At 36.3% G+C, this 24,273-nt stretch overlaps 1 protein-coding gene across 1 annotated transcript; it reads left to right on the top strand.

Annotated features, from left to right (window-relative positions):
• Positions 1–5,776: 5,776 nt before the first annotated feature.
• On the top strand, positions 5,777–16,067 carry LOC107830079 (putative LRR receptor-like serine/threonine-protein kinase At1g53420). The gene is made up of 24 exons (XM_016657562.2): positions 5,777–6,038; positions 6,913–7,087; positions 7,652–7,723; positions 7,852–7,920; positions 8,001–8,072; positions 8,243–8,314; positions 8,419–8,490; positions 8,575–8,646; positions 8,733–8,804; positions 8,906–8,977; positions 9,075–9,146; positions 9,501–9,572; positions 9,771–9,836; positions 10,083–10,145; positions 10,235–10,282; positions 10,423–10,466; positions 10,826–11,214; positions 12,447–12,642; positions 13,992–14,135; positions 14,325–14,443; positions 14,523–14,733; positions 14,827–15,064; positions 15,166–15,316; positions 15,439–16,067. Exons 1-24 carry the CDS (start codon positions 5,939–5,941, stop codon positions 15,793–15,795), a joined length of 3,018 nt encoding a protein of 1,005 aa, XP_016513048.2. The 5' UTR covers positions 5,777–5,938; the 3' UTR covers positions 15,796–16,067.
• The last annotated feature ends 8,206 nt before the right edge of the window (positions 16,068–24,273 follow it).

Below are 24,273 nucleotides of genomic sequence, written 5' to 3'. Positions count from 1 at the left end.
GCAACGGAATTGATGGAAAGGGGTGTTGAATTTATGCCAGTGCCTATGAAGAGATTAGAGAAATACAGACGGCGAGCACATTGGCATTCCTTTTTGCAATATGATAACGAACGAGGTATTTTTGAAGTTCGCACCGCTATCCATAATAATCGGGGTAATAATGTACATACTGTAAATGAATCCACAAGGTTATGCTCATGTGGGAAATGGTCAATATACCACATGCCTTGTTCACATGCCATCAAGTGTTTTCAACGTGTTGGTTATGCGGAGACCAACTATATTGATCAACAATATAGTGTTTCCAAATACGTAAACACATATAGTGGTCAGCTGCAACCAGTGGGTTCTGAGCATTACTGGCCCCCAGAACCATTTAAAATGGTGTGTAACAAGTCCTATTTGCGTAAAATACAGGTGCAGAAGAGAACGCGTATACGGAACCAAATGGATGTTAGTGATATCGTATATGCACGAATGTGGTATATGCTCGCAAACAGGCCACGACCGTAGAAAATGTCCTTTGGGTGGAAACAATAATCAAGCTCAGGGCGGGTGTTCTTCTATTGTACCTAACTACCCATGAGTTCATGTTGTAATAATTAGTTGTTATTTATACGATTTAAGTATTTATGAAAAAATATTTTTTTGTTTGTTAATTATGATTTGTACTTTCCCTTTTTACCTATTTAAATAATAATTTATACTTAATTATCGGTATATTTATTATGTGTGTTGTCTTGTCGCTATCACGATATTTAATACACAAATTATATATATGGCGCTATGTGTGTCTTGTCTTGTCGAACTGAAAAAGCTGAAAATATAATGATATGGCGCCATTAGATATGTGTGACCGGCTGACATAAAGTCGTCTCGTCAACATCATGATATGGCGCCATTACATATGGCGCTATGTAATATAGCGCCATTAGATATGGCGCTATCTAATATAGCGCCATTAGATATGACGCTATCTAATATAGCGCCATTAGATATGGCGTTATATGTGTATTGTTTAGCCTATAAATAACGGGGTCATTGTATTTATTTAGTGTGCTAAAAATTTCCCCCAAGAAATATTTCATTAAAAGTAAGTAAGGTTTTTATTATAAGCAAATAGTTCACAAATGGCTCAACATGGTCGTCCACCAATTTGCTCTTGTGGAAAACCATGCATGATGGATTGTGGGTGGGAAGGTGCTAACGTTGGACGCCGCTATTGGTGTTGTATGAACAAGTTGTACAAGCAACCCGACGAACCTACTTGTGAATTTGATGAATGGGCTGAGGAACCATGTTATCAGGAAAGCTACAGGGATAAATTACATGAATTTCATAATATGTTGTTATACCAGCATAGAATACAAAAGGATGCAGATAGAATTATTACAGATATGAGGGAGAAACTAAAGGAGGTGGAAGATAAAAAATGGAGAGCTGGATGGAATTGTGAAGCACACAAGGAACGCAACAAAAAATATAAACGGGAACTTGCGGAGGTGAATGCGAGAGTGAAAGAGTTAGAAGAAGAAAAAGAACAAATGGAAGAACGATTTAAGTGGTTGGAGCGAAGAATAAATGACAACTGAGTATCTGAACATTTACGTGTATGTGTTTAGTGTCATTTTCATATGTCATGTCTTTTTATTATGTTGGCCTGTTATGTTTGTGTTTGTATTGTACTAATGTTTTCCTTGTTTGTTGTACTTAATTTTATTTTAATTTAAGTGGAAGTTAAGTTTAAGTTGTTGTGTTACTATACCAAAAACTATAAAACGAAATTTGAACTAAAAAAAGCAACTGTCATATTCGACTAAATATTGTTGTTAATGTATAAAAAAATATTATTTACACCAAAAAAACAAAAATATGGAAGACCGAATCAATGTGTCCCGCATCCGGTGTGTCTCAAAGTAGCCGTTGGCCTGAGGCGCATCCCCTGCCGCCCGGGTACGCTATCAGGATCATCATCATCAAGTCTACTCCTTATGGCTGGATGCGGCACAGGATGACATGTATCGGTGGTGCTGTCAGGTCCAGTAGAAGGCTACATAATAATATCAAACTTAGTATAGAAAACTACATAACAATTCACAAAAATATATATTGTCTTACCATAAACGTGTCTGGATCCTGAATGTAGTCATCTGTCGCAGCATCGCATGAAGCCTAAAAAAGTAAATTAATAAAGTTAAAACAAAATAAATAAGTTATAGTAAAAACAGTAATAAAATTAATACTAATAAACTCATACCTGCGCATGTGATGAGCTGCCATAACTCAGTCGGTGCCCACTATCAAAATCTCGGATCGGTCGAGACTCATCAGTGGTAGACGGTCCATGGAAATATCTACCCAACTCCACTCCGTGAAAATCCGAGCCCATCATCAAGAATTGACCCGATGGGGTCACCTGCGACGTTTCTGGAGTGTCATAAATGCCAAGGCTGTAAGACGGCATGTCGGTCTCATGCATGCCACCTCCCATATCAGGAACCTCAAAGCCCCCTTGCTGGGGACCTCCTCTCCGCCCACGACCGCGTCGTCCAACACCAGCAGGTCGTCGTGGAGCAGCAGCAGCTCGTCGGCCACCACCCCGTGGCATACCACAACCTCGCTGGCATGTGGCTGGGTCAACATAATCTGGCTGGTGTGCCAAACGCTGATCCGATCGGCCTCGCTGCAGTGTCTGGGCAGCCACATCCATTATGTGACGATTATAGTCCTGCATGATCACAGGGTCGTGGACATAACTCTGCATCTGCTGCCCCATACGATATACGGTATGCAATCCAATCGCCTGCACAAAAGTTTTTAATATAAACTACGTATTTGACTAGAAATTACTATTAAAGTAATTGATAATAACAGAAAACATACCAGAGCCTCATGTCTCCCGGCGTATGAGACGTATCGACCATCTACCTGATGAACTGGGTTCCCGATAAAAAGACGGGAAACAGTGCGGTACCATGCCATATAAACTTCGATAGGAAAGTGTTGCGGAGCTGGGGTCAAGTCCCCTCGGCTGTCCCAAATACCCAACTGCGCTGTCAGCCACTCAATAAATGTGTCGTCCACTCTCATCCTATCATCCCTCTCATAATGTAAAGGGTCCCATGCAGGCTGAGTCGGTATAGACTGCGGAAATCCAAACTGACGAAATACTCGCTCTGAGGCATGATGCTCAACAATATCGAGGCACGTGAGAGGGACGGAAGCCCTCCAAATATGGCGACCGTGCGTGCAATACGCTGGCAGGGTACCTATCAGCTCTTCGCTGTACGGCGTCCAGATGAACTATCAAATAATAACACAAACTGTTAGTTTGCGCAACACCTAGTTAAAAATAAATTGGTAAGTTTAGTTAGATATTCACCTGTGCATCCTCCAGAAAATCCAACACATCCCTACAGAACGGGAGATTATGATGGCCATGATACTCTCGTGCAAGTCTACGATGCAATACCCACCTACAAGCTAGAGGGAGATCAGGAATATGTACATTATCCGGTAGCTGTGGTAGAGGTGGCCGAAGTTGCAGAAATCGCTCCCACACCCAAACCTAAAACAGAAAGTTGACGTAAAGATTAACTCTAACTAGGTAGAATTGGAACTAAACGACAAATTATTTGAATAAGTTGTCACCTGTAGAAGTGGCAGAAAGCCACAAACGTCTCTCTATGTGCCCATGGATGCCCGGCACATCTGCCTGTACAAAAAAGATAGGACAGCACCACCCCAGCTGTAGCTGACTGTATCATCAAAGTCCGCAATATAATGCAGAAAACGAAGGCTCACTAGGTTCCCCGAAGTGTTCGGGAACAAGACCCCCCAAATAGAAGGAGCAACAACAGCCTCGTATATTGCTCCACATCCACCTCCGCTGAGTCGTCGGTGATAGTATCGTGGATCTGCACCAAATGGTCTCTAATAGGGACCAACTGCATACGACTACTCCCAATTGCTACATCTGGGTCCTCGGACCTGAAACCCATGAGCCTGTGCAGCAACTCCATATATGCAACCCGGTTAAAAAATCTCATGTTCCAAGGCAGTAAAACTGGCAAGCCATCGGTGGACAGGCCATATAAAATCTCGACGTCCTGGAGTGTGATGGTGGCTTCACCGATGGGCAGATGGAAAGTGTGCGTCTCCGGTCGCCACCGCTCAATCAACGCCATGATCAAAGCATAGTCGAGCTGTATCCGCCCAATGCTAATGATCCTATATAATCCCATTTCCTCCAAGTGATGGACCACACGGGGATGTAGAACGCGGGGAGGAGTCAAAAAATCCCACAATAAATCCACTCTCCTCCCCCGAAAAGTCTGCGTAAGCAACTCTCCCCCCCATATATGCTCGGATCTATGCTGGGGCTGTAGGGGTAGTAGCTCCGACGTCCGAGGGCCGGGATGTATAGGTGCATCCATGTCGTCAACTGAAAATTCACAATTTTTAATAACTATCATTAAAATTTATGTGTGTTTTTTATAATTTAAATTCATATTTTTTAACAACTTAATTGTATAAAATTATATATAAACTTATGGGTTTCGTGCCCAGTGGTACAAAACTATCATTAATAATCTTATGTTTTTTTAATAATTTAAATTCATATTTTTTAATAACTTAATTGTAACAATTATATATATATATATATATATATATATATATATAATTTTTATAATTATGGGTTTCGTGCTAGATTTTCTAAAACTCAGTGGTACCAACTATCATTAATAATTTTATGTTTTTTAAATAATTTTTATTCATATTTATTTAATAACTAAATTGTAATATATATATATATATATATATATATATATATATTTATAATTATGGGTTTCGTGCTAGATTTTCTGTGGCCCAGTGGCACCATAATTAGATATATATGGGTTTCGTGCTAGAATATAATATAATTAAACAATTACTACACAATACTATGCTACAAGGCTCTACATTTTACTACGCTAAAGGGGTCTACGTTTTACTACGCTAAAAAGGTCTACGTTTTACTACGCTAATAAAGTATACATTTTACTACGCTAAAAAATAATCTAAACTAAACGGCATAAAAACACATAAATATACATGAGGATATTAACAAACACATTTTTAGACTAATTTACATATTTTTATACAACACTAAAATTAAATTCGGATAAAATTTAACATGCTAGTTTCGGAAAAAATAAACACAAACCGAAATAGAACACATACAAATCAAGTAATATGCATTGTTATAAAAGTTTCAACTTAAAATAAATCGAAATACCTCGATTTAGAATTTTTGAAATGTAGATAGATCGAAATTTTGACTCCGGAAGAATGAATCCACTAAAACACGAAGCTCTACTTGACAGTGGGACCTCAAATATTAAACTTTTATGTGATGGGGGACCCAAATTTTTTTTTTAAAAAAATTGGGCCAGATCGGTGGTGTGGGGGGACCAGAAGTGAAAAGAGGTGGAAGACGGAGATGGAACGAAGAAGAAGAAGATGGGGGATTTGTATTAAGGGGTATAGCGCCAATATTAATGGCGTTATGTCTTCATATATAAGACATATAGCGCCACTATTAATGGCGCTATGTAAGTTTCTCAGTATAACGCCACTTATATATACTTTGGTAACTTTTTTTTTTTACACTTATTTTAGTCTATTTAGTAAAAATTAAAAATAGTATGGTTCCCCACTCCCAACACATGCGCATGGCTCCAAAATTCCCGGTCAGCTATTTTGATTAGAAAATATCACGTCTACTTTCTCTGAACATTTTACATGGATACAGTTTCAGCACCAATCATTTCCAACTTTCCCCCCCTCTTTTTTGCTGTTTATTTCTTGGGATATTCATATATTTCCTCCTACTGACTTGTGCACTTACTGTTTTCTTTTCTTACACATTTTTTTTTCTTTCTAATCTTGAAAAATGCTCCCATCTAGAAGCATCACCACAGCTTGGATTCTTACATTGAACTGCTGCTTCTTGTTCTTGATATTTTCGGAGTCCAAAGTGCCTCAAGAAGAAGGTAAGCTGCAGCTCTTGTCTCTTGCTTTCATGGGTATTTTTGGACTCCATGGGAGTGTGTGCGTGTGTGTTGGGGGGGGGGGGTCAGGGTAGGATACTTTAGCAGATTAAGAAATAGTAAATTTTTTGAGTACAGCTCTCTCTGTATTATAATCTCAAGAGGACGAGGAGTTTTGAGTTTAAAGAAGATAAGAAATGGGCGGAATTATGGAATTACTTCAAATTAGTGAATTTATAGTGAAAAGGTGTGAACTTTACTGTTCTCAGATGGATAAATCATAGAATATTACAGTTGGTTACCGAATTTCTGAAATTAATGCTATGTCTAGTGGTTGAGATGCTTCATTTAGGCAATACTGTGATTTGCTTGTTTAGCCATGGAAGTGTTGGCTTTGAATTTGGGGCAGTTCATAATTAAGTTATTTTTTAAATTTTGATATGATCTAGAAAGACCCAAAAAATGAAGACTTTATTATTCTTTTCCTTTTATTGCTGGAAGTTTGGTCTTTTTGTCCAAATTTATTCAAATTGTAGTTTTGTAGCTCACATATTGTTCGGTATCAGAGGCAGAGCCAGAATTTCAACTTTATGGTTCTGAATTTTAGAACGACGACGTCAAGTTCCAATAACTTGGTTTTAAACTTTATATTTTTTCATATTTAATGAATTTCGTAACACAAATACACTGTTTGAACAAAAGCTAGTGAGCTCGGCCAAACACGTAGGCGGATTCTAGCTACACCCCTGTTTGGAATAATATTTTAAGGTTGCAGTTTCTTTTTATGTTAGTTTGAGGGTTAAGTTTCTCCAGTGTCTTCATGTATTGTCAAATGTGGATTATATAGTTAATTTCAACCTTACTGATTGCTTTTCAGTGGATGTCCTCCAACAAATCGCCAAAACCATGGGTGCAACATATTTGAATTTCGATGCAGATTCATGCAGAATTGAAGAGGTTGGAGTCAGAGTTAAGCCACGTGGGTGGTATGAGAATATTGTCGAATGTGATCGTGGCATCGGAGGTGACGAATTCAACCACATCACAAAAATGTGAGGCATTTATACCTTGTTACTAAATCAAGATTGCTTAATTTGTTTCTAACCTTTAGCTTGTCATGCATGCTTTCTATCTACTGCTACATAGTACCATGAGCGTGACCAATATCCGCGTGCTTATCAATGTCACCCAAAGCCAGCTTGGGGACAATCCAACTTTATTTTTGTCAAAATGGGATTTAAGAACGAACTCTATGAACTTGAAGTGAAGAAGTTTCAGATTTTTCATGAACTTCCTTTCCGCTGGACTATTATGTATTGTTGCTTGAAAGGTTTATTCAAACTTAAGTATTCCTGGAGTTTGTAAAGAGAAACAGCATAGGCTATGCTTTTATTGGGTTTAGAAAAGCTATGTAGAAGTTTCCTTCTAGTGACTTCATACTAGCTCTTCTCTCTCAAAATTGACTAAATATACCACTCATTGTGTGATTTCCTTTATCAGAAACAGTCATTTTCTATTTTTCTTCTTTTGCGTGCGTGTGTGTGTCTGCGTCTTTATTTGTTTCTATTGCAATTGGTTCCATAATTGAAGCCTGTATATTATTTTCACTTATGCAGTGTGTTAAAGGGTTTAAGTCTTCCAGGAGTTCTCCCACCTGAATTGGTAAAGCTTCCCAACATCAGACAAATGTAAGAGTTGTTCTTGACCATTTCCGCAATTGAAATTTTCCTAATTGATGTGACTAGCTTCTTTTTTCTTGCCAATATCAACATCACTCACTAAATCTTTTGCCTTTTTCTTTGTACCCCATTTATAGTGATTTTGCATACAACTATCTCACTGGTAGAATACCAGTTGAGTGGGCCACAAAACAGCTGACTAACATGTAAGAACCCACTTCTTTCCGGCTAATCAGTTTTGTCATGTCTTCACTTGCAAATTATAATTGTATACTTTTTGATCCAGCTCTGTTCTTGTAAACCGGTTGTCAGGGGGAATCCCAAAGGAGTTGGGAAACATCACCAGCCTTTTATACCTGTATGTATTCAATTTCTTTCGAACTTACTTCAATGATATCGGTCGAGTGTGGATTCTCCTAACTAGATGGAGACCGCTGATTTGTCCATATATGGTTATTTTCTCCAATTATATTTTGGTGGTTATTTCCTCTCATTGTTTCTAGTATTGAAAATGGATCTTTTAACCAGGAACCTCGAGGGGAACCAGTTTTCACGCACTGTTCCTTCTGAACTAGGGAAATTGATCTACATGGAAACCCTGTATGACCTCTCTTTGTTATCTTCTCCTAAAGCAAACTTGAAGAACAATTGGCACCTGAATGACCAATGCATAGATGAGTGACTTTATCTTTTTCTAATTTCAGGATTTTATCCTCCAACCAATTGGTGGGAGAGGTGCCAACTTCATTTTCTGAACTCATAAATTTAACAGATTTGTAAGAACATACATCCTAGCCCAGCTTTTAGCTCCTTTCTTTTTTGCGAAATAGTATATCTCACAGTATATATTTACCATACAGTAGGATAAATGATAACAATTTCAGCGGACAGATTCCAGATTTCATACAGAACTGGAAACAACTTACCAAACTGTAAGGTCTTTGGAAATACCTCCCAAACTTCAAAAAAAAATAAAAAATTGGCAGAGTTTCTAACTGTTTCTTGATGATATATGAAGGGAGATGCATGCCACCGGACTAGAGGGTCCCATTCCATCAAACATATCTCTTCTGAATAAGTTAACAGATTTGTGAGTAATAGAACCTTTCAACATTATCTTAACTACTTCCATTAGATTTTTGTAGAGCATTTACTCTTTGCCAGTTATCTCATGGTCAATTTCGTATACAGGAGGATCAGTGACATAGGTGGACCAGCTCAGGCATTTCCTCCACTGAGTGATAACATGGGCTTGGTAACCTTGTATGTCAGATTGTTCTGATATGTGGAAACCATTGTACAATTACAGTGTGTTATTAGACATTCTAGTTTTCCTTAAGTTTATTAAATATGGATGCAGGGTATTGAGAAACTGCAGCCTTTCTGGAGAACTTCCTGTATATATTTGGGCGATGAAGGATCTGCATACGTTGTAAGTTATGGACGTACAGTTAGGCGAAATAAATTTTTCTGCTTCGACTATGGCTGTCCTCTGTATTAGGTATCATGTTGATATTCTGCTTCGTTAGCTCTCATTGATGTCCTTTTCCTTAATACCAACTTCATGTTGATATTTGCTTTTAATTAGTCTTCTCATCCTTCCTCTTCTTGTATCTCTCCAGTACATTCTTTAGTTTAATATATAGAGTCACTCTTTTATACATTTTGCTCTTCAATATACATGTGACAGTTGTAAGAGTTTGACACACGGATTCATCTCCTCCATCTAAGAGTTCAAACGGTAAAATACTTTCTAATCTTGATTTTCTGTTTAATTTTACTGCAGAGATGTTACCTTCAACAAGTTAGTTGGAGGAATCCCAAACAATATTAGTGCTAGAAGTATGCTGAAATTTGTGTAAGTTGAATTGCAAAAGGTGGATTTCTGGGAAACTTATCCCGTTTTGATTTTTCTGTTGGCAAGTTAAAGCAGTCTCTTCTCTTTTCTTCTCAAGCTTCTTTTGCTCATACCCAATCATCTTGGAGTATGAAGCATATAACATATTGTTGACTTCCAACTTTGCTCTTGCCTAACCGCTTTATGTTCTCTACATAGGTTTCTTACTGGCAACATGCTCAGTGGAGTTATACCTGACTCAATTTTGAAGGATGGAATAAATGTGTAAGTCTACACTTGTTAATATTCGAATTTCATACACACTTTCTTCTTGTGCATGATAGGATCAGTCTTTGCGGAACATGTCATAGTTATTCTTCAAAAACATAGTGATCGTACACTGGCGTGCCAAAGCAATTTTGATTCATTGATCTCGGCAGTTTCTTTTCCACATTTTGTCTTCATGCGGATCTCACAAACGCTTTGTTCATAATTGGGAAGATGGTATCTGACAGCATTCATCGCATGCAGTGATCTTTCCTACAATAATTTTACATCGCAAGGACCTGACCAACATGCTTGTCAGCAAAATATGTAAGGAAAGGTCCTTATTTGTTAATTCCTGCTCTTAAGTTATTTTACTGGATGAGCATATATGGTTCTGAGAATTATTCCTACTACAGGAATCTGTATGTAAACTTGTACAAGAGCTCTGCAGCAGCAAGCCCCTTGTAAGAGGATTCTTCTAATTATTCTGAAACATTAAAATTCTGATTCATGATGAAACTGATGGAAAAAGGAAGTGCAAAGCTTTGCTTTCTCATCTGATTCAAATTTGGGTCTAACTGCTTTTGCGCTTTAACTTCTACAGAAGGAGAATTCTTCCATGTACAGAGGATTTCGCTTGTCCTCGGTGTAAGTAGGTTCTTTTCTTCTCTGGAAAGTCATACAATTTCATATGAAAAACACAACCTAACAGTAAAGAATCTGATGCTTACCCTTTAGCCCCTTGGCATTCTCTCGTCAACTCGAGTAGCAAACTGCTCAACTATCAAACAGACTGTAGCACATTAGTATCATCTGTTATATTAAAATGCCAATACATTTTAATGTTGGATTCAGTCCTAAAGTCATATATCTACAGGTTTTAAGGTGATTAGTAAATTCATAACCTAATGATTGGAAATATTCTCTGCTTGATTGTTCTCCCAACTGGTGAGAAATATTTTGAGCACCATGATTTGAGCATTGAATTAAACAATTTTCCTTGCCAGATGGGTGCTCATTACATGTTAATTGTGGTGGAAATGATTTTACCGTAAAGGAGGGCGGCCGAGAGGTTAATTATGAAGGAGATGCAGGAGTTGATGGTGGTTCTGCTAGATATTTCAGTACTAGTACCAATTTTTGGGGATTGAGTAGCACTGGGGACTTTATGGATGATAATAACGATCAAAATGCTCGTTTTATTGAAAGTACACCATCAAAAAGCCTCTCTGAATTGTACAATAATGCTCGGATGTCTCCCCTCTCGCTCACTTACTTCCGTTATTGCTTGGAGAATGGGAGTTACAATGTCAGCTTGGAATTTGCTGAAATAACTTTTACAAATGACAGCACATATACCAGTCTTGGAAGGCGAGTGTTTGATATATACATTCAGGTTGGTATGTTAATTATAAAACTTCCTATGCTGTTAAACTATGATTAGATGTGTGAAGATACAGGAAAAGAAGAGAGAACCTGTATTGAATTTTGTTGTTAACAATATACAACAAGATCCTTATATGGGATTTTGGACTACTAGAAATAAGGTAAGTTTAATCTAAACTATATATAAAGAAAGTTATTAAACAAGGGAAATTATTCATACACTTGGATTCTTTACTGTAACAGAATTAGAAAGAACATTCGCTACTATTAACTTAAAAATATATTTTAACACATAACAGCATTAATTCTCGACTTTCAGCATGTCCCTCATCTCAAGGTGGTGAAGCAACTTGAGCTTCTAAATTATAGCACAAAAGTGACAGGACACTACCTTGAGACGAAACTGACTAGGTATGCTAACATGAATCCATTAGACATGATTGAATTTGAGGACACTCATGCTGCCAGCTTAACTAGATGTCTACGCTAAAGCAAGCACACTGCCAGTTTGATTAAATAGCTGACAATCTATGATGTTTGACTCGGTGATTATTTGACGATAAAAAATGAAGCTGACCAGGCATTGACTATAAACATGTAACTGGACAAGTCGCGACTGGAAATGTTCTCTGGACGGCAATGTGGTGCTGTCTGAATGTTGACTTGTTGGCTGGCTAGAATATTATAGATTGTCGACTTGACAGGTCAATAAACATGGACTAACAATATCAAATTCTAGACAAATGTGTACTGTTGATATGTGGCACGTGCTGCCCCAAAAAATGGCCTGAAGAGAGACTAGGTGTTGACTAGAAACATATTGAGTCGCAATTAGAAAGTTTGTTGGACAATGACATGGGGCTCTCTGGATAATGACTTGTCAACTTACTGCACAAACATAGACTGTTGATTTGACAGGTCAGCAGATTTGAACTGATGATATCAGGCCCTAGGGCAAATGTGGACTGTTTATATGTGGCACGTGCTGGCCAAAAGAAATGGCCTGAGGGGACATGTAATAACGGCATTGCTGGACCAGTAACTAGAAAGATACAAGACTAGTAAAATTATGAAAAATATGAAAAACCTTATCCGGATAGGTGGATTTCAATGGAAGATATTAGATGTATAACAAGATAGTAAAGTCTCTGATACCTTGTGAAATTAAATAAAAAGAAGCTCCTTATCTAATAGCTTCTCCTGATTTCAAAAAGATACTTACACAATCTTCTTCTGCTCCAGGAGAAATTAGTTTGGAAAGACTTCAATATTGTGAATGAGGCTGATGGAGTTCAAAAGCCCGTACTTAGGCATTTTAACACCAGTGTTACAGATAATACCTTGGAGATTCGATTTTACTGGGCTGGCAAAGGCACTACCAGAATCCCAGTTAGAGGGAATTACGGCCCCCTCATATCTGCTATTTCACTCAAACCAAGTAAGTTTCCTCAACCTTCATCATCCAAAGGGGAATGACGAAGTATATCCAATTTTTTAATTTCACTTGGTTTCTTTCTTTGTAATATATTGTGTATTTAAAGGATGTCTCGTAAAAAATCCTACAGAGAGATTCTAGTGATCATACATATCATCTGATAAGGTCACAGGATTGGTTACTTGCTTCTAGAAAAACACTGCAATGGAATGAACGATTACATGCTCTGCTAGACTACTTGTGGGGTTGACAATGCTTATCAACTTCCATGTAAAAGATATTGGTTTTCTAGCTTCCTTGATCCAAGTCAATATGTGGAAAATCTGATTCTAGCCCATTCTTCTCCCTGCTGTTTGAACACCTGTTGGTTTCTGAAATTTAAAAGATAACTGGTTGAGCATCTATCTCAACAATTGATTTGCTTTGGTCTCTTCAGAGTTGCTTCATTTTTCTAGAGACCACAAGTAAAATATTATCAGCATCAAAAGCCAATTTGTGAACCTTTACTTGGCCTGCTCCAAGTGATTGAAAGAGTAATTTTTCATTAGCATTCCTAATTTATTATCGGGCAAACTAGTTTCTTTAAACCAAGCTCTTAAACTTCATTCCTGGCTTGATCTGCTTGTGGTTCTGTACCATCCATAAGTATTAGTATGTTCCCTGATTTGTGTTTCTACAAGCTCTCCTAATTCTTAATGAAAGATAGCTTTTAATTCCCTGGAATTCCTAAAGTATTTGCCTTTCTTTTATATACATATTATATCTATATAATCAGCTCTTCGTTTGTATTAACCATCAAAAGCCAAGTGTAATTGGTCCTTGCAAGTTCGGGGCTTGCAGCAGACAAGTTCGATGCTTATATTAGTACAGCACATGTGTTTTCCAGAATCTCCTGCGTAAAGGGATGAAGGCGGTATATTTTCAGAAGTAGTAATGTTAACAGGGAAATTAAAGTTCACCATTTAAATTGATGTGAAATTTTGTAAGCTGATGGTTTAGAAATGGAGCAAGTCTATGCAAGACTGAAATGGTTGTTTTCGTGCCCCCTCCCTTTTTTTCTCTTTTGGGTAATGCTCAGTGGCAGCAGGAACTGGTGAAATATGGGTCATTCTATATGGCTGTGGAACTCCATTTTCATAATTTTGGTTGAAATAGCAAACCGGCGTCCTTTTTCTCAGCTTGAAGGAGTGTTGATGAGTTTAAACATATTTACTTTGCTTTTATTTTCCCATGAATGACATGTGCATGTTCAAGTTCTATGTAATCAACTTGATGAATCTTAGCTGATTGAATCTCATTTTCTGTTGCACTGCTGCTGCGCACACAACAATTTTGTCTTCATTTATGTGCAGCTTTTAAATCTTGTTCGGAGGAAGATAAGAAGAGTGTGACTGTTTATGTTATTGTTGGAGTAGTGGCTATATGCATTTTCCTGTTGGTAATGAGCATACTTTGGTGGAAAGGCTATCTGCAATGCAAAAAGAGACAGAGAAAAGGTGATCACTAAACATGTGTTCGAAAGAAGTAAATTTAACTAGCAAATTCTGTGACTAGGCAGTTGATCCATGCTTTGCTGATCTGAAAGAGCACATTCTACTGAAATGATAATCAACAAAACCTCCCTATCCAGAAGTCGTGAGTTGTAAATAGATGACTAACCATTAAAGACTCTATTTCCATGACAGATTTAGAGGGCATGGAGCTGCAGACCGTTTCTTTTACTTTAAAGCAAATAAAGGCTGCCACTAGCAACTTTGATGCTTCTAACAAGATAGGGGAAGGTGGTTTTGGTGCAGTTTACAAGGTATCATTATGGGAACAATAGTAATGGTACATTTTGTTATCATTATTGTTTGTGAACTCTGACCAAATATTTGATGTAGGGCCGGTTATCTGATGGTATTTCAGTTGCAGTGAAGCAGCTCTCACACCAATCAAGACAGGGAAACCGTGAATTCTTAAATGAGATTGGCATGATTTCTTGTTTGCAACACCCAAATCTTGTTAAGCTGCATGGTTGCTGCATTGAAGGGACTGAATTACTGCTCGTATATGAATACTTGGAGAACAATAGCCTTGCTCGTGCATTATTTAGTAAGTTATTCATTCACTTTTTTAAAAATTCTGAACTACTACCAGCTCTCTATGCAATGTTCACTGACATTTTAGTATGATGGACATCCTTAGATCCAGAGAAAAGTCAATTGATACTTGATTGGCCGACAAGGTTCAAGATTTGTGTTGGGATTGCTAAAGGTCTAGCTTACCTTCACGAGGAATCAAGCCTTAAAATTGTACACAGAGACATTAAAGCTACTAATGTACTGCTAGATAAGGATTTAAATCCCAAAATTTCGGATTTCGGGTTGGCTAGACTTACTGAAGATGAGAAGACCCATATTAGCACTCGAGTTGCTGGAACAATGTATGTTTCAATGCAGAATTCAAACTAGATTTTCTTTTTACCTTTATCTTGTCATCAGTATGGTTAGGTAAAATTTGTGCCATAATTGTTAATAACTGCAGAGGATACATGGCACCAGAGTATGCACTGTGGGGTTATTTGTCCTACAAAGCAGATGTCTACAGCTTTGGGATTGTCCTCCTTGAAATTGTTAGTGGCAAGAACAACAATAGCTATGCCCCTTCCGACAATTTCATTTGTCTTTTAGACTGGGTATCTTCTTTTACCTTTATTGTTGATGCACTTCAACACAGCCGGACCAGTCTGCTATTTCTAAGATTGAGAATCGTTGCACTCTTTTAACCGAAAAACCTCCTTATAAAATTTTATCGCAGGCCTGTCACTTGCTACAAAATGGAATAATAGAGGAGCTCGTTGATGATAAATTGGGTTCTCGTTTCAGCAAAGCAGAAGCAGAAAGGATAATAAAAGTAGCACTATTATGCACTAGTGCGACGCCATCACTCAGGCCTCTAATGTCTGAGGCTGTAGGCATGCTTGAAGGGAAACGAGAAGTTCCTGATGATATCCCAGAAGCAAGTACGTATACTGATGATTTGAGATTTAAAGCATTGAAAGATTTCCAACGAGAGAAGCAAAATCAAAGCGCATCAAGTAATCAAGCTCAGTTAGCGAGCATACAAACTGCCTCTGATCTCTGTGAATACAATCCGGAATCAAGATCTGACTGACTCTATAATTTTGTCTTCCTTATTTGATCTCTTGCCGGTGTAGCAGTGGTTTATGGTTCTTGAGAGATTGCATTGGTTCAAATATTTTCAAAGAGTTGGATTGTTGTAACTCTTTGTATATTAATTCTTCTGTGAGTGAGATGTCTATAAAATGTACATAAATCTCCCAAGAAAAGTGTCAGGGGCACCATCTCCAGCTGTGCAGTTTTTTGTACCTCAGTGCTAGATTTCAAAATTGTATAATCTTATGCTTATTTGCATTACATCTGAAATGCGGACTATGGGAGTTCCTCTTACACAAAAAAAACAGGTTCTTTAATCGAAGTGTCAGTTTGTATGGCATGTCTTTTTGAATCTGTGCCAGTACCACCAAAGGATGTGGTGTAGCGGATGTGGCTGCTCCTCCCTTAACCAGATGTGTTCTTTGACCCTTGATCAAACTGGTAAGAACCATAAGACAGTGAAATCTATCTTAGTAGCAACTTCAACACTGGGCACTTGAAATTATATTCCATCTAAGGTAAATTTTCCAAGCTTTTAATATTTGGTCTATCTCTACCTTCACAAGGTAGGAGTTCGGCCTGTGTACACACTATATTACTCAGACTCCAACATTGTGTTTGTTGTTTTTGTTGTTGTGGGGACCAAAAATATCAATAGGATTAACTTGGAATAAGCAGTCTGCAGTTGAGAAGTATATACCAATGTGACTGTTGAAAAGGATGGGTATTGTGACAGAAAAGGGCATTGTCTAGAAGTTGGACAATCTGTAACGGTACCCACAAAACAAAAAAGTAAAATTTATTCTTTACCTAATATTGGAATATCTAATGAAGATAATCGTGATACCAAAAATACGCTCGTAATATTGGAAGAGAAAGCATAGTGCTCATAATATGCTTTGACAAAAAAGGGACAAAGACAAACCAAAGCATTTATATATATTTATAAAGTTGGGACTTGGCAACGAAATTGATTACGTCTCAAAAATAGAAATTTTGGTGCTTCCAGTGTTCAATCAACGAAACTACTTCCATGTATGGATTCTACAGGAAGTTATCTTCTTTTTCGGAGCAACAAAAAAATAAAAACCTCACGCCAAGGTATCAAACATTATCAACAAGAAATTGATGAAGAGATTGTCGTTATCCCTTTCAAAAGTCCCTTAATTGATTTCCTAGTGATAATAAAACATTAAATCTAATTCCAAAAGCTAAGACCTTAAAATTAAGAGATGGAATTGAGATCAAGACTTGCCTTAAAATTAACTTTTTATCAAATATCATATAAATACATGAATTTTTAAAATTAAATACTTTCAAAAAAGAACTATATAATGACGTCTTTTATAACTGCGCGAAGTGCGGCAAGTTCATTAGTGTTGAGAATATTAGTGATGGAGAATTCAGGGGTGGATTTAGGGGTTTACCCGAAGCCCCTTCGCCGGAATATTATATTTTGAATCTTCTTGAAACAATCGAAAAACATAGCTTAGTGGTTAATGACTTTAAAATCTTTGTTAGGTTGTTGGTTCAATTCCCACTAACCACAATCTTTTTTTTTTCTTTTTTTTTTTCTTTTTTTACGGAAATCCTGCCTCCGTCTCTGTGAAGAAACATTATAGAAATTAGGGATGGATGTAGCATTGAATCGATGGGTTCAATTGAACCCATAATTTTCAACGCTGATTAAAAATTTATATGTAAAAATTAGTTAAAATTGCAAAAACAATAAATATGAACCCATAACTTTAAAAATATAATAGATTCAATACTAAAAACTTTGAATATTGAACCTATAGAATTTAAATTCTGGATCCGCATCTTGATAGAAATGGAACTATAATAGCTAGTGTGAAAAAAAACATCTCACTGAAGCCATACGACACATTGAACAAGATGACTAGCATGATAGTAAGAAATCAATGGATCTTAATGAGCAAGATTCAATGCAAAAAACGGAGTAGTAATTAAGAATATGAGCCCGTTTGGATTAGCTGATTGTAAATAGTTGATAAGCTTGAAGCGCTGAAAAGCTTTTTTAAGTGCTGAAACTGATTTTTAAAATAAGTATTTACGTATTTGGATAGAAGTGCTGAAATTGATGATAAGCAGTTGATGTATTTGATAAAAAAGTGCTGATAAGCTATAATTTTTGTTAAAATGACTAAAATACCGTTGAATATTTTTCAAAAGATTATAAATTAAAAAATTTCTTTGTAAAGAATATAATTAACAACAAATATGGAATGAAGAGAAAGTCAAGAAATTATTTTGGGAAAAGTATTTTGGTCACCCCCAGCTTATGACTTACGACTGATTTTAGCTTATAAGCACTTGACTTATAAGCACTTTGGCTGTTTACCAAACGCGTAGATAAGCCAAAAGGTGCGTATAAGCCAGTTTGACTAGCTTATAAGCTTAGCCAAGCACCCTCTATGTCATATGATTCTACTTCTATAATTGATTCTAGACAGCATGAGGGGAGAAATTAAAAAATAGCTAGATTTACAAGTGGTCATGCAAAAATAGTCATAGTTTCAAAAGCCATCCGAATTTAGCCACTTTTCATGTAAAGATAAATATGAACGAAAACACTGTTCAAAATTCAAAAAATACTCCAGCATAATATACTGGGATTCTAGTATAATATACTGGAACTCCAGTACATTATACTAGAGCCAGCAAAGTACACCGGTCCAACATAATATGCTGGAAGTTCATACACAGGTGCACCGAACTCCAGTATATTATGCTGGACCGGTCTCTGTTGCAGTAAAATAGTGGCTATTTTTCAATGACTTGGCAAACGCTGGCTATTGTTGAATGACCAATTTGAAAACTGGCTAGCCCGTGCTATTTAAACCAACCCGAGGAGGTTCATGACCAACTCAACTTCGGCCGTTTAGCAGCTCAACATAACATTAAAGGCTTTTTTTCACTTTTAGCCCGTGTCAAAAACGATTTACGTTATATATATATATATATATATATATATATATATATTTATTTTCGGCTATTATTTTGAAAGCGGCTATACAATATCATTTTTCCTAACATTTACTGATTCTCTTATTGATATTCCCCTAGAATCTTTTAAGACTCGACTTTAATTATAAGATAAATTTCTTTATTTTAGGTTAGGTTGATAATCTGCCTCAATTAACCTTAATTATTGTAATAAGATTCAGCGAACAGGCCTTTAATTATGTCCCAATTTATTGAATAAAAAAACTTATGACTACTTACACCAGCAATATTTTCTTCTCAGTGGCGTCGGTAATAATTAAGTATGATAACGGCAGTCATAAGATCAATTATGTTCGAAGTCAACCACGTTACAAACAACTGTACTAAGTTTTGGTAATTTAGATCAAGATGGTGTATCAATTGTCTTTAAAGCGAGAAATATGTAGCTTGTGTCTCAAACCTGTGTTGAATACTTTCTGGTGATCATTTTCAACTCTTGGAGTAAAATGTTTTTTTTTTTTAAAAAAAAAACAGAATCTTGGAGTACACGATCCTTCTTGAGTAAACTCATTTAGAGGTGTATTTTGTTCTTATATAAAAGTAATGTATCTGCAATCTAATTTCCAGTTGACTTATGTACGTTAATGTACCTAACATTGTCATTAGAATTTTTATTTTATGTTCATTTTTTCATAATAATAAAAAAAACCAAAAACTTCATTAAAAGAATTCATGAAGTCTACGCTCATAGCTCATAGTCAATTAAACTTTTGATCAACTTATACTAGATTTTATAAATAGTGAGTGGACCCTTTATAGTTACGTTAGCATTTTTAACTTTTCAAATAAGAAAACACCCAACCAACTCTCACATTATTGCTTATCTTGCTTGAAGTGAGCCACTTTGACTTTTATTTGTTTTGAATATTTAACTCAAAAAGTTTCTCGTTTTGTACATCGCTTCATCGCTCAATTTGCTTAAAAAGATTAATTTAATCCTTATGTCAAAGATGAGGCTTAATTAATTATCTACGAAAATAAGTATAGCTCATTGCTTATTGACTTGCCAACTCCAAGTCACTGAAAAGCTAATTATAACTTCTACAAAAGGATAATTGACGAGTTAATTATAATCTAGAACCACTTGTCCTGTAATTCATAATAGCATGTGAAATCATTATTAGAGAATATTGGATTGCTTCCTCATTTGTAAACTCATGTAGTACATATTTGGTGCACTTAAGTTTCCATACGAGGAAAATAATAGATTTGTAATCTCCAATTTGAATTCGATTCATGTACCGACCAAACTCTTTTATTGGTAATTTGTTATGTTGTTAATTTTTGGAAATAATTTATGGGGGAAAGAAAAATTATTCTAGCTAGTTTAATCTCAGAATGTACTTTGAACTTAACCCTATAGTATCAATTTATTTTTTAATCACGAGAAATTCTTTTTTCTTTTGTTTACATAGTTAATATGGTACACGAGATTCGATTAAACTTGAATTTGCAACATTATCCTATTTAATTCCTAGATGAGGAAACAACACCCCAGCTCACTTGGGGTTGAGGCATGAGGGCTAGCCCACTTGGCGAGCTCCCTAGCTTCCACAGTTGAGGTACATGGTTTAAAGGGGTGTGTATCGATTTATCGTTTCGATTTTGACCCTTATCGATAATTACTTATCGACTATCGATTTGTACATATACTTATCGTTATCGTTTCAATAAGGTTTCAATTTTTTCGATTTCGATTTATCGATTTTGGAGGCTTATCGATTCGGTTATCGATTACACCAATAAGAAAATTTGTGGGATTCCACAGAAAGTATATCGCTATAAACACGCTTAACTAATATGGACAAAAAGAAGCTAAAATAAGACGAACACCGTTTATAACATAAAAATTGTGTCAACAAGCACATGCAACAAAACTAAAGTAATAGATCAAATGTATGCCACCAACACTCCAACGATATAAAAAAAACAAAACAAAATACATCATCACGGCTAATTCCGTTTTCCATTAATTTGAACTTCATTCTCTTGATCTTTAAATATGATCATTCCTTAAATATGGTAGAGGAAATAATAGGGTTAGGGACTTAGGGTAAAGGAAAGGGTATTATAGAATAAGGGTTAAAAAAATAATTCTTTTTAGTATATCTTATCGGTTTATCGATAAATCGATAACCAAAGAGGACAAAATCGAAATCGATAACTCGATAAGGAAAATTTCGAAATCGAAATCGAAATCGATAAACCGATAACAAATAATCGATTCGATTTATCGATAAACCGATTTGAATGCACACCCCTAGTTTAAACCTCATCTATAGCGTAACATCCCCCCCCCCCTCCCCAAGTGTAATAAAAAAGGTTTAAAAAAAGAGTAATTCTTAATTGTAAATTTTATCTCCTACAGCGAAGATATACACCTTATTTATTATAAACCAAAATTATTTTCAAATATTATTTTCGATAGCTACCTTTTATATTTTATACAAAATAAGTATTTATGGTGTAAGCACGTGATTTTTGTCCTATATGAGAAATACTCCCAAAAATGCAAAATAAAATGATTTTTCTCGGTGTGCAATTTTGTGAGATTTTGTGATATTTTTAGATAATTATTTGTATTTGTCTGTGTTTGCTTATTTGTTAAATTAATAAAAAATACAAAAATATGTCGCATTTTGCATGTAGGATTTAATTCTACAATTGTTAGTAATTAAATTAGTTTTACAAAAATTAAAAATTACAAAAATAGGCATCTTTTGCATTTTTAGCATTTAATGTCCGAATGAACAATTTTATGCTTAATTATTATTTAATTGTGCGTTAATTTGCGCTTTTATAACTTAATTTAGTTCTTAATAATAATTTAAGTATTTTTATAATTTAGTTTAGAAAAATAAAAGAAAAAAAGATAACAAAAATACAAAAGAAAATCAGATTGGGCCACTTCTTCAATTGTGAGCCAAAAGCCTAAAAAATTGTCCAATCCTCTCCATGACCCAGTCCACTTCAGACCGAGTTGACCCGGTCCGCCCCATTAACCCATTAACCCAACACCCCTCTTCATTCAAAACACAAAAAGAAAACAAAAAGAAGAAAAACCCTAAAAACCTAAAAGTGGTCCGCCCCCCCTTCCCTTTGCTTCTTCTTCTCCAAGCTTCCTCACACCACAACCATGGCAGCCTTTCCACCTCCTCACACCAAGAACAAGCTCCAACACCATCGTCCCAGCCTCATCGAGCTCGAGCATGAGCTCGCATGGTCGTTGGTCGCCATGTCTTCATCTTCTCCGTCAACCTTCTCCAAAAAAAAACCTGTTTATCATCCTTCACGCCACTGCTGCTGCTTCTGCTTCAGCTTTCTTCATCCCCTTCTTCCTCCTCGACGACCATAGCTGCTGAACGCCGCAACAGTCGATGACCATAGCTGCTGCCTGTTCCGCCATTGTTGTTCGCTGCAGCTTTCTTCGCCGCAGCTGCTACTGCTTAAGCAGAAGCCTAAGCAAACAACCCGGGCAGCTGCTGTTTCTGCTTTCGTTGAGGCTCGTCGTCCAGTCCGTTCCCCAGTGCGTCATTGACGCTGATTCACCTTCTACCATGGCAGTCGTTGCCGCAGCCGCTCGTCTTCTAGTTCGACGCCAAACAGACCCATCACTGTTGCTCGCGCCAGCTTCTTCACGTGACCATACACGCCCCAGCTAATTCACAGTCCATCTTCTTGTGACGGGAGGCTATCTTCTTTGGTCGTCCGTTCGTGGTCGTCTTCGGCGACAAATTATCTTGGTGCGATACTCGTTTCCGGACAGTTTGTTTTCATCGTCATTTGTTCTAAGCTTGGGTCGACGAAACAGTCCGTACATATTTCATTTCAATCCGGTTAGTGATTTTTGAGTTTTATTTTGTCCGTATTTTGTTTTGATATTTTTCGAATCTAAAATCGGCAAATGTTTGTTTTGTTTATCGTTTGAATTAATTTTTAGTTCATGTTCATGTGTTGTTTGTTAAATTAATTTTTCAGATTCCAAATGAAAGATTAAGTACTTGTTTTTCATGTTTATTTCATGTTCGTATTATTGTTGAAGTGAATATTTGTTAGTTTAATGTTTGTTAGATTCAAATTGAAATTTAATTGGTTATTTCTTCAATTTGTTTCATGTTGTTATGTATTTTCCGGAAATCATTAATGTTGTTTGAGTCATATGAATCCGTCATGTTTGTTGCTAAAAATAGATTTAATTCATGTTCATCTTTGTTTGAAGTTCATGTTTAAATCCAGTGATTTAATGTGAGTTTATGTTTGTCTTTGATTTGTTAATTTAGTTTGAATCATGTGTTTTGTTGTTCGTATTGTTGTGTTCTTGCTCATACATTCATGGTCTAAATTAACCAGGATTGGTTCCCGATATGGTTAATTCATTCCATTAATTTTGAGTTGTGTTGTTCATCGTGTTCATATAATTGTTGTTGAAGATTGTTGAGAAATTGTTCATCTTGGCTATACTTTGGTCAAGTTATGATTAATTGAGTGTTTAGAGCTGATGGGGGTAATTTGGTAAATTGTAATCCGTTCAGGGGTAGAATGGTAATTGCAATAATGTCGGAGGGGTAGTTTGGTAATTAAACATTATTTTGATTCTTTATGTTAAGCATGGGGGACAAATATAATGGGGTGGGGTTTTTGATGTACTTGTTTAATATAATGGGGGACAAGACAAAACATAATGGGTAGGAATCTTGTACTTATTTAATGTAGGCATGGTGGACATATTGTAATGAGTTGGGAATGTGATATTTATTTAATGTAGGCATGGGGGACAAAATTTAAAATAAAGAAGACATTTAATAGTGGGCCAAAGCATGCCATTGGGGGAATAATTTGGGGTTGGGAATTCAAGACAAGGTTTTGCTATATATAGAGTCATTCTTGACTTAAAAGAGGAGAATTTTTGGGAGAGTTTTTAGGACTTGAATGAAAAAACATTAAGGAAGACTTAGAGATTATTGGGAGAATATTTTTGAGAGTAATACATTCTGGAGAATTTCAAGAGTGTTAGAGAGTAAAAGAGAAAGACAACTTGAACTTCTACTTGAATAAATTCCGTTTGTCTTTTCTCAAGTGTGATTCAAAGTCAGAAACTACTGCATCTTGTATCTTTTCTCGCTTCTGCTTTGACTGTGATTGCACTTTGGCATTGCTGATTTTTCAATCCGTTGCTGGGTTATTCTACTGGTTGTTACTGGTTTGTGGTGTTGCTGAATCTGCTGTTGCTGTGGTATTATTGCTGCTGACTCCTACTTCTTTTGTTCTTGTACTGCTGTTTCCAGGTACACATTTGTACAATCTCGGCTTAAAGCAAAAATAAAATATTAATCAGGCTTTGTTCCTGTTGAATCCCTCCTGTTTAGATTTGTGGTTGAATATAATTTTTCTTTCTTCGTATAAAGATGTAGTTGAATGATTAATAAATAATGAGGTTGCATATGTATAC

Source organism: Nicotiana tabacum, chromosome 3 (assembly GCF_000715075.1).
Source record: "Nicotiana tabacum cultivar K326 chromosome 3, ASM71507v2, whole genome shotgun sequence".
In the NCBI taxonomy this organism is placed as follows: domain Eukaryota; kingdom Viridiplantae; phylum Streptophyta; class Magnoliopsida; order Solanales; family Solanaceae; genus Nicotiana; species Nicotiana tabacum.
The sequence above is the reverse complement of the archived record's forward strand: the minus strand, read 5'-3'. Positions and strand labels throughout refer to the sequence as shown.

Excerpts from the sequence above, each read along its gene's own strand:
- LOC107830079 (XM_016657562.2), top strand. The coding sequence starts at position 5,939 with ATGCTCCCATCTAGAAGCATCACCACAGCTTGGATTCTTACATTGAAC. Across the intron at positions 7,921-8,000 it reads ACAAAACAGCTGACTAACAT|CTCTGTTCTTGTAAACCGGT; the intron begins GTAAGAACCCAC and ends TTTTTGATCCAG. Across the intron at positions 10,146-10,234 it reads CATGCTTGTCAGCAAAATAT|GAATCTGTATGTAAACTTGT; the intron begins GTAAGGAAAGGT and ends TTCCTACTACAG.